Source organism: Lactuca sativa, chromosome 1, assembly GCF_002870075.4.
Source record: "Lactuca sativa cultivar Salinas chromosome 1, Lsat_Salinas_v11, whole genome shotgun sequence".
NCBI lineage: Eukaryota > Viridiplantae > Streptophyta > Magnoliopsida > Asterales > Asteraceae > Lactuca > Lactuca sativa.
The window spans coordinates 112,604,770-112,619,323 of NC_056623.2; the positions used below are offsets into that span (position 1 = coordinate 112,604,770).

Here is a 14,554-nt window from a genome sequence, read left to right on the forward strand (position 1 = left end):
TTACAAGGCTTAGGCATGATGGAAGGAGAGTCGGTACCGAATCCTCAAATCTCTCACCAAAAAAAAAATTAGACAAGCGAAATGGAGCGAACACTCGGTCTATTTCGGCTCTGGAATTTTAGGGAACCGAAATGAATTGACCGCTCGATCTATCTCAGCTCCGTAATTTTCGGAAACCGAAATGAACCGAACGCTCGGTCTATTTCGGCTCTAGAATTTTAAGGAACCGAAATGAATCGATCGCTTGGTCTATTTCGCTTCACTCATCTAAGATCAGGTTTCGATTGTATATCATGTACATTCTTTTCTTTCGTCCTTAATTCGATTTAAATTTAATTATTTTTTTGTTTATGTTTTTATTCTTTTTTAGAAAATTTCAAAAATCCAAAAATATTTTTTCTTTCTGTTTTTATTCTTTTTCAGAAAATTTCAAAAATCCAAAAATATTTTTTCTTTCTGTTTTTATTCTTTTTCAGAAAATTTCAAAAATCCAAAAATATTTTTTCTTTTTGTTTTGATTCTTTTTCAGAAAATTTCAAAAATCCAAAAATATTTTTTTTCTTTCTGTTTTTATTCAATTTCAAAAATTCCAAAAATTCAAAAATATTTTTTGTTTGTTTCGTTTGTGTGTTTGTTTGGTTTGTGTGGTGTGTTTCTTTGTTCTTCTTAGGTGATAAAAGTACCAGTACAACATAATGTGGATCTAAGGCAGGTATATTTCATTTCAATACGAACTAGTTAAGGGTCCTTAGAAGCATGCTGCTGCATGTTGACCTAAGTCTCTACGAATTTGAGCAAGCCTTAATGATTCGATCTATACTTATCGTTTCTTCCCAATCAGGTTGATCACATCTACTCAGTCTAGAGCTACCTTACTCTTCTCATATGAGATAAGAGTTTTTCTGCTTTGTCACGTCTATCTAGCAGAATGTACTTTCGGTTCTATAGCCACCTCCCTTATATTCTCCATTTACTTTCGATTCACCATTGTAACCCTTGAGACTCTAGGTCCTTACCACTGAGGTTTATGGTTACACAACATTTGTGTTTGTGATCTTAGATACATATACCATGTGCTGAGTGAAACCCAATATTCAAAACCAATAATGAATTGACGGTGAATTAATTATTCAAGAACTTACTGGTTACCTAATGAAATCTCTTTTTATTTTTGCGTGGTCTTTTATGAAATTGTCTAACACCAAGGCTTTTCTTCCCCAAAAGACCCAATTTATTTTGTTTTTGAGATTTCTATTACTTTATTTGTCACTCAAACTTATATCCCACCTATTTGTTCAACATACCACATCGGTCTCACAAGTACTTCTTCCAACGTTCAGTCTTATGTTAAGACTCGAAGTTCGGTTGATGATAAGCTACCCTAAGCCTCATAATTAAAAGAAGCCTTTCAATGTTTATTAACAAACAGTTGATTGTATTTTTTTAGGAAACCACCCAAGCACTTCAAGTCTCTCTTGACTTTGAAGGAAGTGATTCTTGCCCGGAATCGCTTGCTTTCTGTCTTATGATGAGACATCACTCACATCCCGTACACATTTGCTTTATTTCTTTATCTTTGTCACACTAATGCACGAAAATTTCAATTATCCCACATTCTGGTTACTGATTGGTTTGAATTTTGTTTTCTCTATTGGAGCCAAACAAGGGGTTATCATGGAATTTCAAACGACGATTGAAGATAAGCTTTAGGCGCATGAATTTGAACGGTGTGTATACCCATGCGTGCTAACGTATACCTGGGAGTAACCACACTGTCACATTGCACTTTTTCAGGTGACATTTCAGAGATCACGTCATTGTCATCATGATTTTTCTCTCTACTGGCAATGGTATAGAAAGGGTTTATCGTTTTATTTGTCTTTTACCAGCAACAAATTCTCTCAAACTTACAAGACAAGTATACACTGTTCATCTTCCTTCTTCGATCAACAATGGTGACTTCTTCATCCGTTCATGATCAGACTGCTTCGTCAACATTGCTTTAAATCAAACGCAATCAAAATATGATCATCAAACTTAATCCGTTTTTGTATGATGCATATATGTTGCAAGTATTAGAATGTTTGAAGTACTCACCGCTAGTGTTAGCCCTAACACAGGTTGAAGCTGTCCCAATGTCGCTCTTATCTCAATTTTATTCCACTGCAACATATGACAAAAACAAAGAACGCATCTACTTTGTCATCCACGATAAGAAGGCATCTGTTTCGAAGGTGAAGTTTTGTTCAATTTTGAATCCTGCTGTCGATTCCTTAGTTATCTCGCCGGATTTTATTACGACGACTCAACTGTTCTCGATGCTTTATGAGATGGGGTATACCGATGTGCTAACAACCATTACCAAAGTCAAGAAGTCATGTTTACCGTCTTAATGGAATGGATTGCTCACTCTACTCATTAAGGGTCTAGCAGAACGAAGTGGTGGTTCAGACGGTACCAGCAAGGGTTTCGTTACCCTTCTTTATGGAATTTACAACGGGATTAATCTTGATTATGGGTCAATAATATGGTCTCAGGTGGTGCAGAGCGTCAACACATCAATGAGGCATTCTGAAGTATCTTGTGGAAGATTTTGGACTCTCATTATGAGGAAAGCGATCAATTCTTTGGAGATTCTAGTTATGAAGGATGCTTTACTTGCCTCTATCGCTACCTTCGACACGAAGAAGATCATATTTCGGATCCACTTAAGTTTCCTCACAATGGATCAATTCCTGAGTCCATGTATAGGGGTGTTACAGACCGAAGCAATGTTATGGCTGAATATCGGAAACTTCCTCCCATTGGACCGAGAGTTCTTTCTCCAGAACAGCAGGCTGTCCTGGATGCCTTGGACAAGCCTAAAAACCGAGGGAAGAGGATCTCCAAGAAAGAACCCACTGAGGAAGGAAAGTCTAAGTCCTCCAAGTCCACGAAACGCAAGACTGGTGATGGGGATTCTTCTCAGCAAAAGAAAAAGAAGATAAAGAAGATGGCAAGAAGGTCTAAGAGTCCCACTCCTCCATGTTCAGAACATGACGATGACAATGAAGAAGAGGAAAGTCATCATGACTCCCCAAGGGGGAACACTCCTCCCCGTTCACCTACTCCAACCGAATCTCCCAATCACAACAGAGTTCCAACACCACCTCAATCACCGAAACATACCATACCTCTCTCTGTTCCTATTATTACTCCACCAGTCACATCTCAAGAAACAACTTTACCATCACCACCTCCCATTACTTCCATTCCTATTTCCACAACTCCTTTATCATCTCCAATCCTTACAGAATCCACAACCACTACCATTCCTAACCCCACAGTGAATGTCAACATATCTAATACGGGGGCAACTACTGTAACAGAAACTCTTGTCACCACTAAACCTCTTTCCCCCATCAACTCCATTGATTATGGTGCTACCCTTGGTGGAGAAAATGATGAATAGGACTCTACTTATTTCAGTCCATACCAGCTTCCGACTGATGATGATATTGATGCTCCAGTCACAACTCAACATTTACAGGAAATTCATGAGAAGCTCGATCGCTTACTTGACGACAATAAAGCTTACAGTGGTGTTGTTCTTAAAGCCTTCCTCGAGACTGCCATCGATCAGTACACAGAGGCCATTGAAAAATCTACTCAGGCAGTTGATGTGTCTACCTCTTCTTGTAAAAGGGAAACAACATAGGTTACTGAGGTTGTTCACACAACTCAGATATTCCTTGACTCTTTGAAAGCTCATGCTGACACCAATGCAGCGAAAGTACAATCCTCTGTGGACTCCTTTTCTAAGTCCCTTCAAGAAGAAAGCACTAAGTTCGGTGTTGTACGCTCATCGCTCCAAACTAAGACCACTTCTTTTTTAAGATCAGTGGATTCTCGTTTTGACTCTCTTCATGCTAACCTAGCAACTGAAAGCGCCTTGAAGGAGGATATGGCCAAACACAAAGCCACTATTGACGTCCAGAAGGTGCAGCTAGCCCAAGCTGAGAAAGAAATTTCTTTGTTGAAGGTCCAACAGGCTGTGTATAAGAGCTGTGCGGGAGAGGTGAAGGACTTGTTGACCAATTTGCTTGGTGCTCATGATCCTATTTTAACTCTTACAATTCGTAATCATCTCACATCCAAACTCCTCCCTGCCCTTGCAATGCTGCATGAAATGAATGGTGTTTCGGAGGGGTTCGTACCTCCAAAACAAGTGCTCGTGTTGTTCAATCGAGAATAAATGTGAAAACAGAAGATGCTCAACCAAGAGTCACAACCGAACTAAAGGATAATGTAGCTTCAGGTTCTGGTTCACAAGCAAAGCCAAAGGAGACCGTTGATGAAAGTGAAAGTGAGGAAGAAGAAACCATTGTTGATGCTCTCAAACGAAAGAAAAGAGACAGAGAGTTGGATGAAAATTTGAAAGTAGCAAAGGAAGCAGAGGAGAGGGAAAAGAGAAACAAAAAAGAAGAAGATGCCCTGAACTGCAAGAAGGCTTTGTTTCCCTTGTGGACGAAAGAGACACTTATCAATCAGGCGATTGAGTTTCCTTCTGTCTATTGGTTGGAACCAGTTGCTTCGTTTGATTGTGATAACTCCAAGGACTCACAGTTCGACATGCCAATTACAAGGAAGGTTTTCACTTTCCATTGTTTTGATTTAATTGCTGAGGTTCCTTTCCCTCACCCAAAGGTTGATCGTGAGCGGATAGACTTTTATTTAAAGTATGGGCGACCGTAGTACTTGAATTGGAGCGCACAGAAGATCATTACTGTCAAGGTACTCAAACCTTCGCCGGCAGGGAGATTTATCAACATCAATTTCAAGATCACTCGTGGTACAGCAAACACGATGTCTACTATCTCTCTTGCAGACCTTCCCAATCTCAACCCCCATGATTGGATTATGCTATACAACATTCTGCTCACTAATCCTATGGAATATGAGCCTATTTTAGAACATTTGAAGAGAATTTTGGCCTCATACATCCATGAAGTTGCTACTATGGATCAGGAGATAGCGAAGGTGATGAACAAGAAGTCGATTGTGAAGACTACACCGAAACCAGGGGAGGTGAACAAGATGAAAATAGGACATATATATTCAACGAATCTTACTGTGATGTTCACGAAAGGCGAAGTTTACAAGTTTTTGTTTGCTCTGGTAGATAAACATTTGTTTTCTACTGATTGCTTGGAGCACATTATCAACTTGATACATCGGTGCAAGCAGAACTCGGAAGCTGACAAGAAAAAGTTCACTGATATGCTTCGTTGGTACATTACTTTTCGGTACCATCTTTTGGCTATCATCTCGAGGATATTCAAGACTGTGAAGAAGTCTTCGGTTGTTAAACAAAGTTGAGGTTTCGGCTCCAAAGACACAAAGGGGGAGATTGTTGAGTCCGTTTGTGTTGCGTCTTGGGCCTTAAGTTTTGTATCCGGATTGGGCCTGTCCATCCGTGATTATCTATATTAAGTCTGTGATTATCTAGATTAGCTAATAGGGTTTTATTATAAATATGCATGCATGTATGCATGATATGTTGTTGATTTTTATGTTTAATATTGTAACCCTAAACACCTCTACAGTCGAAGTTCTTTATCGAGCTCTTCTGAGGTGTTAAAGCATTAATCATTCGACATATTCAGCACTATTCTTGTGTTCTTTATTACGTCCTTATTTATTAACTTGCATAGAATCATACGATCCTAATAGAACGTTGTTCTATCAGGTATGGTGAGGAGACTCACCTCTCGTGAATGTTGAACTGTCAAGCTAAGATCAGGTAAATCCCACGTGCTGCTCCAACTCAACAGCCTATAATCATCATGTAATTGACTTGTCACAATCCCGAATTGCCATAATTATCCTCAAAGTCAACCCTAGTCAACCCTGGTCAAAGTCAAGGTCAACAGTCAATGTTGACCTCAACTCGGCAACTCGTCGAGTTCCTGAGTAACTCCTCAACTCGCCGAGTTACCTATGTAATGCATCGAGTTCCTCAAGGTTTAGTAGACCGAAAACCATGCAGCCTGAAAAACCCTAATCCTTCACAGAAATCACTTGGAATCTCGAAAACAGGTAAACCCTACTCAACTCGCTGAGTTGCCTAAGGGACTCGACGAGTTCCTTCAGTCCTTTTTGTGTTCAGTCCTTTTGAGTGAGATCCAAGGTCCCAAACTTCAGATCCAACCTCTCCTAGTGTAGTTACCACGTAAAGTTGCAAACTTTACATGCATACAAGGCCTCACAAGGCTAAAACACCAAACAAAGGTTCCTACAAGGTCTTAATCCATGGAAAGGGGCTAAGTTGAATAAAGTGAGCAACTTTATGTCATTGAAGGCCTAGAAGGATACATATCTAGAACCATATCCTTGTGACAAGTCCAGATTCGAAGGTGATACCCTTTTGGCACCAAAAGTGACCTTTTACATCCAAGAAAAGAGATCTAAGCAACTAAAGGTCAAGATAGTGACTTTATACCTCAATATGGTCACCAATGCAAGGTGGATGTCGGATCTACTGCTTCCCTCTTTGCTTCTTCTTCTTTAAACTCCAAAATCTTCACAAACACACCAAAACTCACTCTCAAAAGTTCTCTTTCTCTCCCAAGAAGGTGTAAGGCTCGAACTAGGGTTTCTCTGGATGTAGGAACGATGGAAAAGGCTGCAAATGAGCCATAAGTTCTTTAGATAGGGTACAAACCCATTAAAATTAGGGTTTCTCGTTACGGTGCCTACTCGTCGAGTCGGGGCCTTCCGACTCGCCGAGTAGGATCTGAATCCCACGTCCTTATAAATGACTCTACTCGACGAGTTGGAGCTTCCCAAATCGTCGAGTCCATGTCACACCCCCAAACCGAGGATGGTGGAAACGTCCGGGGGTGGAGGACTTCATGTATAGCATCATAAAAACAATTGCAATAGTGATTTAAGAAAACACAACAAACATATATATAATTGAAAAAGTTACATCATTGTATGAATTACATGTTTCCAAATCAATTACAATATGTTGACAAAATGTGAAATGTTTGACGCCTTAACATCCCATCCTCAAAAGCACTTGGTTACCTGTTTAGTGATTTCCTGAGAATACAAGTTGTTTGAAAAAGTGTCAATACAAAGGTTGTGAGTCCATAAGCATTTGTAGACGGTTTATGAAAAGCTTTTTCTTGTAAAAGTAGTGTTTGTTCCAGAAAAATCCAATATTTTCCTTAAAATGCAAAAGTAGTCTTAAAACCCAAAGACCGAGGTGTACAAGTAATTTGTTATACTTATGATAAAATGATGCAAGTATTACTCTACGTAAACTCGTTTGATCTACATAAATTCCCCGTAAATTCTATGTTTGTTAATACTTAATGTGAGCTATTATAACCATACTATGACCTAGTTGGCCTGAAACGACGTTTTTCAGGCGTCAGAACTGTTATGATATTTGTCACCACAGACCTACCGGTCTAGCTGTTGTAAGCAGCTCAGGTGTGGGTTTGTCAATCCCAATATAGATCTATACACAACTATCACGCTCTCCCTCCAGGAGACTCTGGTTACAATACAGGACTTATTGGTAAAGTGAAGCGAATGTCTCACACAAGTCATCAACGAATTCACGTGTAATGTAATGGAAAATTCCTTTTTGTATGAATGTACCCTTTTTGTATGAGTGTGTTATGTGATGTACCATAAACTATACCTATTATAGTTTATCAAAACAAGGGTAAAAGTGGTAATGTACATATACTATACTTAACATAGTTTATTCAAATGTTTGTATGTAATAGATGTACTTTGATTATAACAAATTATTATTTCTATGCTTTGTCTAGAAAACTTCATTTGTTAATTGATGTATGTCTACATACTAAGACAATAATGTCATATATTGCAATAACATATAATCACATAAAGATATACACCTTGCTCAACATGTTACAAGGTGAAATGAAATTGATAGTATTTTCCTGTTGATAACATTTTCTATCCCTGTTCTTAGAAAATTTGTAGAAAAATCATCAAATGTCCAAATTAGAATCCAAAAATTCTGAGAGTTTGGAAAATGAGTATAGTTTCCCCATAATGTTTCTCATGATTTTTAATGACCTCTAACTTGTGTGAACAAGTCCATAATCACAGACTGGTCCGAATTGATGTTTGAAATGATAGGCAGATTCGCAAAAATCACCATAAATTGTAGAAAAATTGTATGGAGATGTGCAAGTCGTCATTTTAAAGCTAAGAACTTGAACTATTTGCACCTAATACAGTTTTGAAAACTAAAATGTTTAAGTTGTCCAAAACAATCTGTTAATGGAGTCCAACTTTTCTGATGAAAGCTGTTAGAAAAGTTTAGTTATGTTCTTGGTGTTTTAACTTGTATCCCCCCCCCCCCCCCTTAAAACTTAAGAAAACATGAAAATACAGGGGTATGAACTCACATTGAGTGATTTCAGTGGTTGAATGTTGAAGAAGAGAAGTGTTCAACTCAAGACACTTGAAGGATTGCTTTGAAGATTCAAGAATCTAACACAATAATGATGGAGTTTGTGTAAGCCATCAATGATTTGAGTAGAATGAAGTGTAATTATCACAAGGAGGATAAATTATACTTACCAAGTGAAGGAGAAAAGATGGAAATGCCTTGGAAATCTCGTTTTTGTGAGATGGAGTTAGAGAGAAAAGAGGTGTTTGATCTTTAGTGAAATGAGAGCAAGTGAGTGAGAATGAGGAGAGATAAGAGTCTTCAGCCTTTGACCATGAGTGGGGCTGGTCAAATGGTGGGGAAAGTACTCTTGAATGACCAGGTATGGTGGGGAGTACAATGGCTGGTCATGGGAATGGGTATGGGGTGGTTGTTTGTGTCAAATACTATGGTAAGATTCACACTCCACCTCATGATCTCACTTAATAGATTTTATTCTTAAATATATATTTCCATAAAAATATGTCTAAATTATAAATATTTAGGGTCTTATATGTTAAAATATGATTTTTTGGAGAAAATCCCGCGTTAAAATGATGAAAAACGGGCTTAAAACGGAGTTGGGGTCGAAAACCGGGTGAAAAAGGATGAAATCCGAAGTTCTGGAAAGGGTGCGGTCATCAGCAGCCTTGGAACCGGAGTGGCTCGGCTGCTGAGGAGGATCCGAAGAGGGAGGAGCTGCGGTCCGAGGAGGCTCTACGGGCGGGTTCGTCAGGAGGGTCCGGAGCGAAGCCTGCTGCGGTCGGTGGCTGCGTCTCGCTGGCTGCGGTTCTCTGACTGCGGCTCGCTACTGCGCTTTGCTGACTACGACTCGCTTGCTGCGGTTAGCCAAGTGGACTCCGGTTTGGCTTCTTGGGACCTCGGTCCAAGGAGGACTTGGCCCCCATGGGGAGGCTTCGGTCCTAAAGGGTTATTTTCCAAGATTTTTCCCTTCTTTGAGTGGTTCCTCATCAAGCCAAGTATCGGGATGCCCCAATTGATTATAAAAATTTCAAGAGAGGTTTCATGGGAGATTTTGGAGAGATTTTACAATCTTGGAGAGATTCCTCATATGAAGAGAGATTTGGGAGAGATTTTACAATCTTGGAGAGATTTCTCATACAAAGAGAGATTTAGAAGAGATTTCACATTCTTAGAGAGATTTCTCATACAAAGAGAGATTTGGGAGAGATTTCACATTCTTGGAGAGATTTCTCATACAAAGAGAGATTTGGGAAAGATTTCACATTCTTGGAGAGATTTCTCATATAAAGAGAGATTTGGGAGAGATTTCACATTCTTGGAGAGATTTCTCATACAAAGAGAGATTTGGGAGAGATTTCACATTCTTGGAGAGATTTCTTGTATAAAGAGAGATTTAGGAAAGATTTCACATTCTTGGAGAGATTTCTCATACAAATAGAGATTTGGGAGAGATTCTAGATAAAAAGAGATAGAGTGAAAACGATTGAGAGAGGTTTCGTGTGTGACATTTGTGAGTGTTTGGCTCCGCAACGCAAGGTCCGTAAGCCCCATTAAGCCATGTTTTAGGATATTACACACTCCAGATGAGTATGCAACATTGTTTTATCAGTTTGGTTCATTATTTAGCACTAAAGCTAAGGAAAATTAAACACACAAATTTTTCAAGTGATGTTTTCTCATTAAAATAGTGAGTTATACAATAATTACATAACATAAACTCTAATATACAAGGTTTAATTGAGTTGACCGGTTTAACTCGTTGACTTTGTTTGACTTTGACTTGACCCGAAATTAACTATTGTCACAGTCCAAGCCTAAAACCCTAAAACTTGAGAATTTAAATAATACCTAGAACAGGTGTTACAGCTTGCTCAAAAACACATCGTTCATGGTCTTAGTCATTGGATTGTAATCTAAGTGTTCAAGGTCATCGTGTATATTACCTTGCAGTTCATCCGGGTCATTCTGCACAACTCCCTCATAATAATTGTCTTCCACAACGCTCCCATCAAGTTGCTCATTGATAATCCATTGATGCACATTCACACCTAGATGATCCTTGTATACATCCACGACACAACAAGCAGCATACCCAACTTCGATGAAGTCTTGGTAATCAATTTCAGTAGCTAATATCCTCAATCCATCTGGAAAGTCTATTCCAGTCATGCAAAAATAAACCATTTACACACATTTCATTTGCAGATCTTTGCAGGAACTCAACAAACTCGTTCCTATCCATTCTAGCAAAATCAACATCTTCGAACCTTTGTTCAGCTCCATCCGTATAACTAATTTCGGGGTACCTCGTAAAAAACCTAGCAAAGTGAAGTTCGATCTTCATATAAACCGCCATGACATCGACTTTTTAGAGAAAAGTACGACAAAAAGGGGGAAGAAGACAGCCGGAGGGTTGTTTATAATATGTTTTGTAGGGCAAGCTCATTAAACGAGAAGGTGACATGGCAGCTTAGGTGGATTAATTTCGATGACGTGTGTTTCAATAATGGTGACTAGGACAAGGTTTACCAGCTCAACCTTTCCACTTTGAACAAAATGGATTTAAGCATAGGTTTTTTATGACTTCGTTCCTCTCAAATTCAAAAAAAAAAAAAAAAAACAATAGGGACCATTTAAACCATAACGTGTAAAATGGTTGGGCTACAGTGACATTTACCCTTAAAAGTTATATGACAAGTGGAGGCCTTATTCATTTCTAACATGATCTTTTACAAGATTACATAGCCAATACACATACTAACAAGTTTTCATCACTTACTTGACATATCGAGTGTAAATCATGCACTTACCTTTCCAAATCAATGCCTTTGGATTCTTAGTGTTTAAAAGCCCCCGTACCTATGAATTATCATACATACTCATTTTCATCATCATAAAACTATGAAATTACATCATCCTTACCAATTAGTTCAACTAGCTCATTTCATATTTTCTTAATATGTGAAGATCCATAATTGTTTATGGTTCTTTCCTTATGGTAACATAGATTGTGACCTATTTATAGTGTTATGCATTAAGAAACATCTAAATAGCTTACATAATTCATTTGCGAACTAGTTGTGAGACCCATGTATTACATGGTTAATTAAAAAAAAGTTAAATTTGAAGGTCTAAATAATTGAGAGCTTTGAATTTATAAGAAAATAAGAAAAATAATGAATTATTAAAATTGAAATGTTTTTTACCTTTTAAATTTAAACAAATAATTTAAATAAATAAACAAAAGAAACTAATAAACTTTAAGGGTAAATTACACCAATCGTCCCTCGTGCATATGCCGAAAAGCGCGTTTAGTCCATATTTTCAAAAATTAACTCGGACCGTCCCTCGTTTGGTTAAAAGTTGCACACCTCATCCCTCCAAACATAAAAAGACGATTTTCCCTTAATAATTATTTTTTAATTTTTATTTATTATTTTTAAATTAAAAAAGAAAAGAAAATAAATACACACCGACCCACCGTTCCTCTTCCTTTTCCCCGGTTTCCTTCGTTCTGCCTCACTCACTCTCGACAACCACCTACACAGCTCCATCTCGTCCCCCCCCCCCCCCCCCCCTTTTTTTTTTCGGCGACACCAATCGCATCTACTCTTTCTCTTACTTTCTTTTTCGATCTCCTGAGAATAACATCAAAATCTGGTGACTCAGTCACTCAATAGGTTTGATTTTTCGGTGAAGTAACTAGACTACCATCGCAACCCACCAAGCTTTGGTTGTGATGTAATGACCCGATGAGGAGGGTGTGGACATCAGGACAGGAGAAGATTGAATTGAGAAAATCCAGGGTTTTGTCACTGCTGGCGGACCAGAAGCCACCGATGAGGCCATCAGTTTACACCTTAAGCCCTCGTTGGAGTCGTCACCGCCGCCAGAAACCTGCAGCTCCTCCGGTCCGGCACCACCACATATCAGTGTCAGCATCAACTCCTCTTGCACAACCACCTGTCACCGCAAACACATTCCCCTTCCCTTTCCCCAATTTTCTTCTACTTTCGTCTCCCTCTTCTCACCCATTGCCGATAACCATCCAAAACCCCAAACCGGTGAACCAAAATCAGACCCCAAAACACCATCATGTATTTTCATTCTCCCCATCCGTCTTAAGAATACCAACGGCCATCGAAGCTACCAATTTCAATATATCACGAGCTCACGACATCTCACTGTAAACGAAATCAGGTCCAAGACGAATCCATCGAAATAAAATCAAACCTAACATGAAAACTCAAAATCAAAATCGAAACCTTCATGAGTTTCAATTTCTGGATTTGAGAAGGACAAAGAAGGAGGGAACTGCCATTTTCATCGACTTTGTCTCTTCATCGGAGGTGGTTGTGGTATTTTGCAGCGTAACTGAGAGAGATAGAGATTATAGGGAGTTGTTTTTTTAAGTTATAAATAATAATAAATAATATTAGATTAATTTTAAAAATAAATATCCAAGGGCACTATAGTCATTTCAAATGGGGTGTGGACTACATTTGCAATAGAAACGCATTTATGAGACGAAAAGTGCAAGATTTAAGCAAACGAGGGACGGTCCGAGTTAATTTTTGAAAATAGGGACTAAAGTGCTTTTCGTCATATGCACGATGGACGATTTGTGTAATTTACCCAAATTGATATCTATTTATTACTATATTTATTGTAATTATTACATTAAAATTAAAATATTATATGAAATTTAATAAAATAAGAAAACCTATAAAATGACAGGTGGAAAAAAAATTAATTCAAAATTAACAAAATTGACTTTTGCCAAATTGAAAGAGAGCATGTCATGTGGCAAGAAAATTCTTTATTTATTAGAAACTAGGTTTGAGACCCATGTATTACATGGGTTTAATTAAAAAAAATAAATATGAAATTTTAATAATTTGAATGGTTTGAATTTATAAGAAAAATAAGAAAAATTTTGAATTATTAAAATTAATGAGACTTTAATGTATTGAATACATTACATATATAAACCATTTCTAATAAATACTTTACATATATATTACCTTACATATTAAATGTGAAATTTTAATTTAATAAAATAAAAAATACAATAAAATGACAAGTGGAAAATATAAAATTTAAAAATTCTAGAAAATGACATGTGTCCAAATGAATAAGAAGAGGACATGTGGCAAAAAAAACCTTCATTTATTAAGAAGGATGATAATCTATGTTGTTTATGTTTAATTCCAATTTAATGTAGTCACGTATTTTAAAATAGCATTGTCATAACACAAGCCACTTATTTCTACTATATATTGTTTTTAAACAACTAATTGGTTACATAATCCACATAAATCTTAAAACCTAGCTTTATTCAAAATTAACGATTCAAGTATATAGAAGCGATTACCTTTGTTTAATATTATGTTACATCAGCTAAGGTTTAGAGGGAATAATAGTCTTCAAAAACAACATAGCTCTGTTGAAATCATCTCTGAAAGCCTTCTCTCGTAGCTGGAGATGAGATATAAGTACATAACAATAGCAATTCCCGGCTTCAAGTCGGTGGCAGCAGTTAAATTAATTCATTTTATTTGGGAGATTACGTAGATATGTCAGCACTTAAACGCAACATATAATGCCTGCCAAACTCAATTATTCTTTATTTTCTTATTCTAACCCTTAACTCTAATTAAATTAATGGATGGAGATCGGATTCGATTCCTTTTTCTTGGTTTATTGTTAAATCAAAATTCCTTTCACACCTTTGGTAGTTTTGTTAGCTCCTTTACTTGGCCATCAATTATTAAAATGTTAGAGGACTAATACATATTAAAAAATCAGAACTAAAATGTGCTATTTGATTATTTCATAAATATATAGTAATAATTTTTTAACAACCAAACCATAATATTATATCTAATTATTTCACAAAAATATAATGTAATCAATACTTAACCTCAAGCTAAATACATGAAATCATTCAATCTATTCATAATTTTATAAATCACTTGACTAACAATTATTATGTAAGGTTGCACCAAGATTACCAACTATATGGCTACTAAATATGTATTTACTACCACACAAAGCACATTTCTTGGTCTATATTCTACATTACCTCTTATAAGTCCTTCTAGCTTC

At 37.2% G+C, this 14,554-nt stretch overlaps 1 protein-coding gene across 1 annotated transcript; it reads left to right on the forward strand.

Moving 5' to 3' along the window:
• Positions 1-2,776: 2,776 nt before the first annotated feature.
• Positions 2,777-3,697, forward strand: LOC128127691 (flocculation protein FLO11-like). Its single transcript, XM_052766357.1, has 2 exons — positions 2,777-3,361; positions 3,452-3,697. The coding sequence occupies exons 1-2, from the start codon at positions 2,777-2,779 to the stop codon at positions 3,695-3,697; spliced, it is 831 nt and encodes a 276-aa protein (XP_052622317.1).
• The last annotated feature ends 10,857 nt before the right edge of the window (positions 3,698-14,554 follow it).

What these genes read in the sequence shown, in the direction of transcription:
- LOC128127691 (XM_052766357.1), top strand. Translation starts at nt 2,777, where the DNA reads ATGGCTGAATATCGGAAACTTCCTCCCATTGGACCGAGAGTTCTTTCT. An exon ending in CTAATACGGGGGCAACTACT is followed by an intron (nt 3,362 to 3,451) that starts GTAACAGAAACT and finishes AATGATGAATAG; the next exon opens with GACTCTACTTATTTCAGTCC.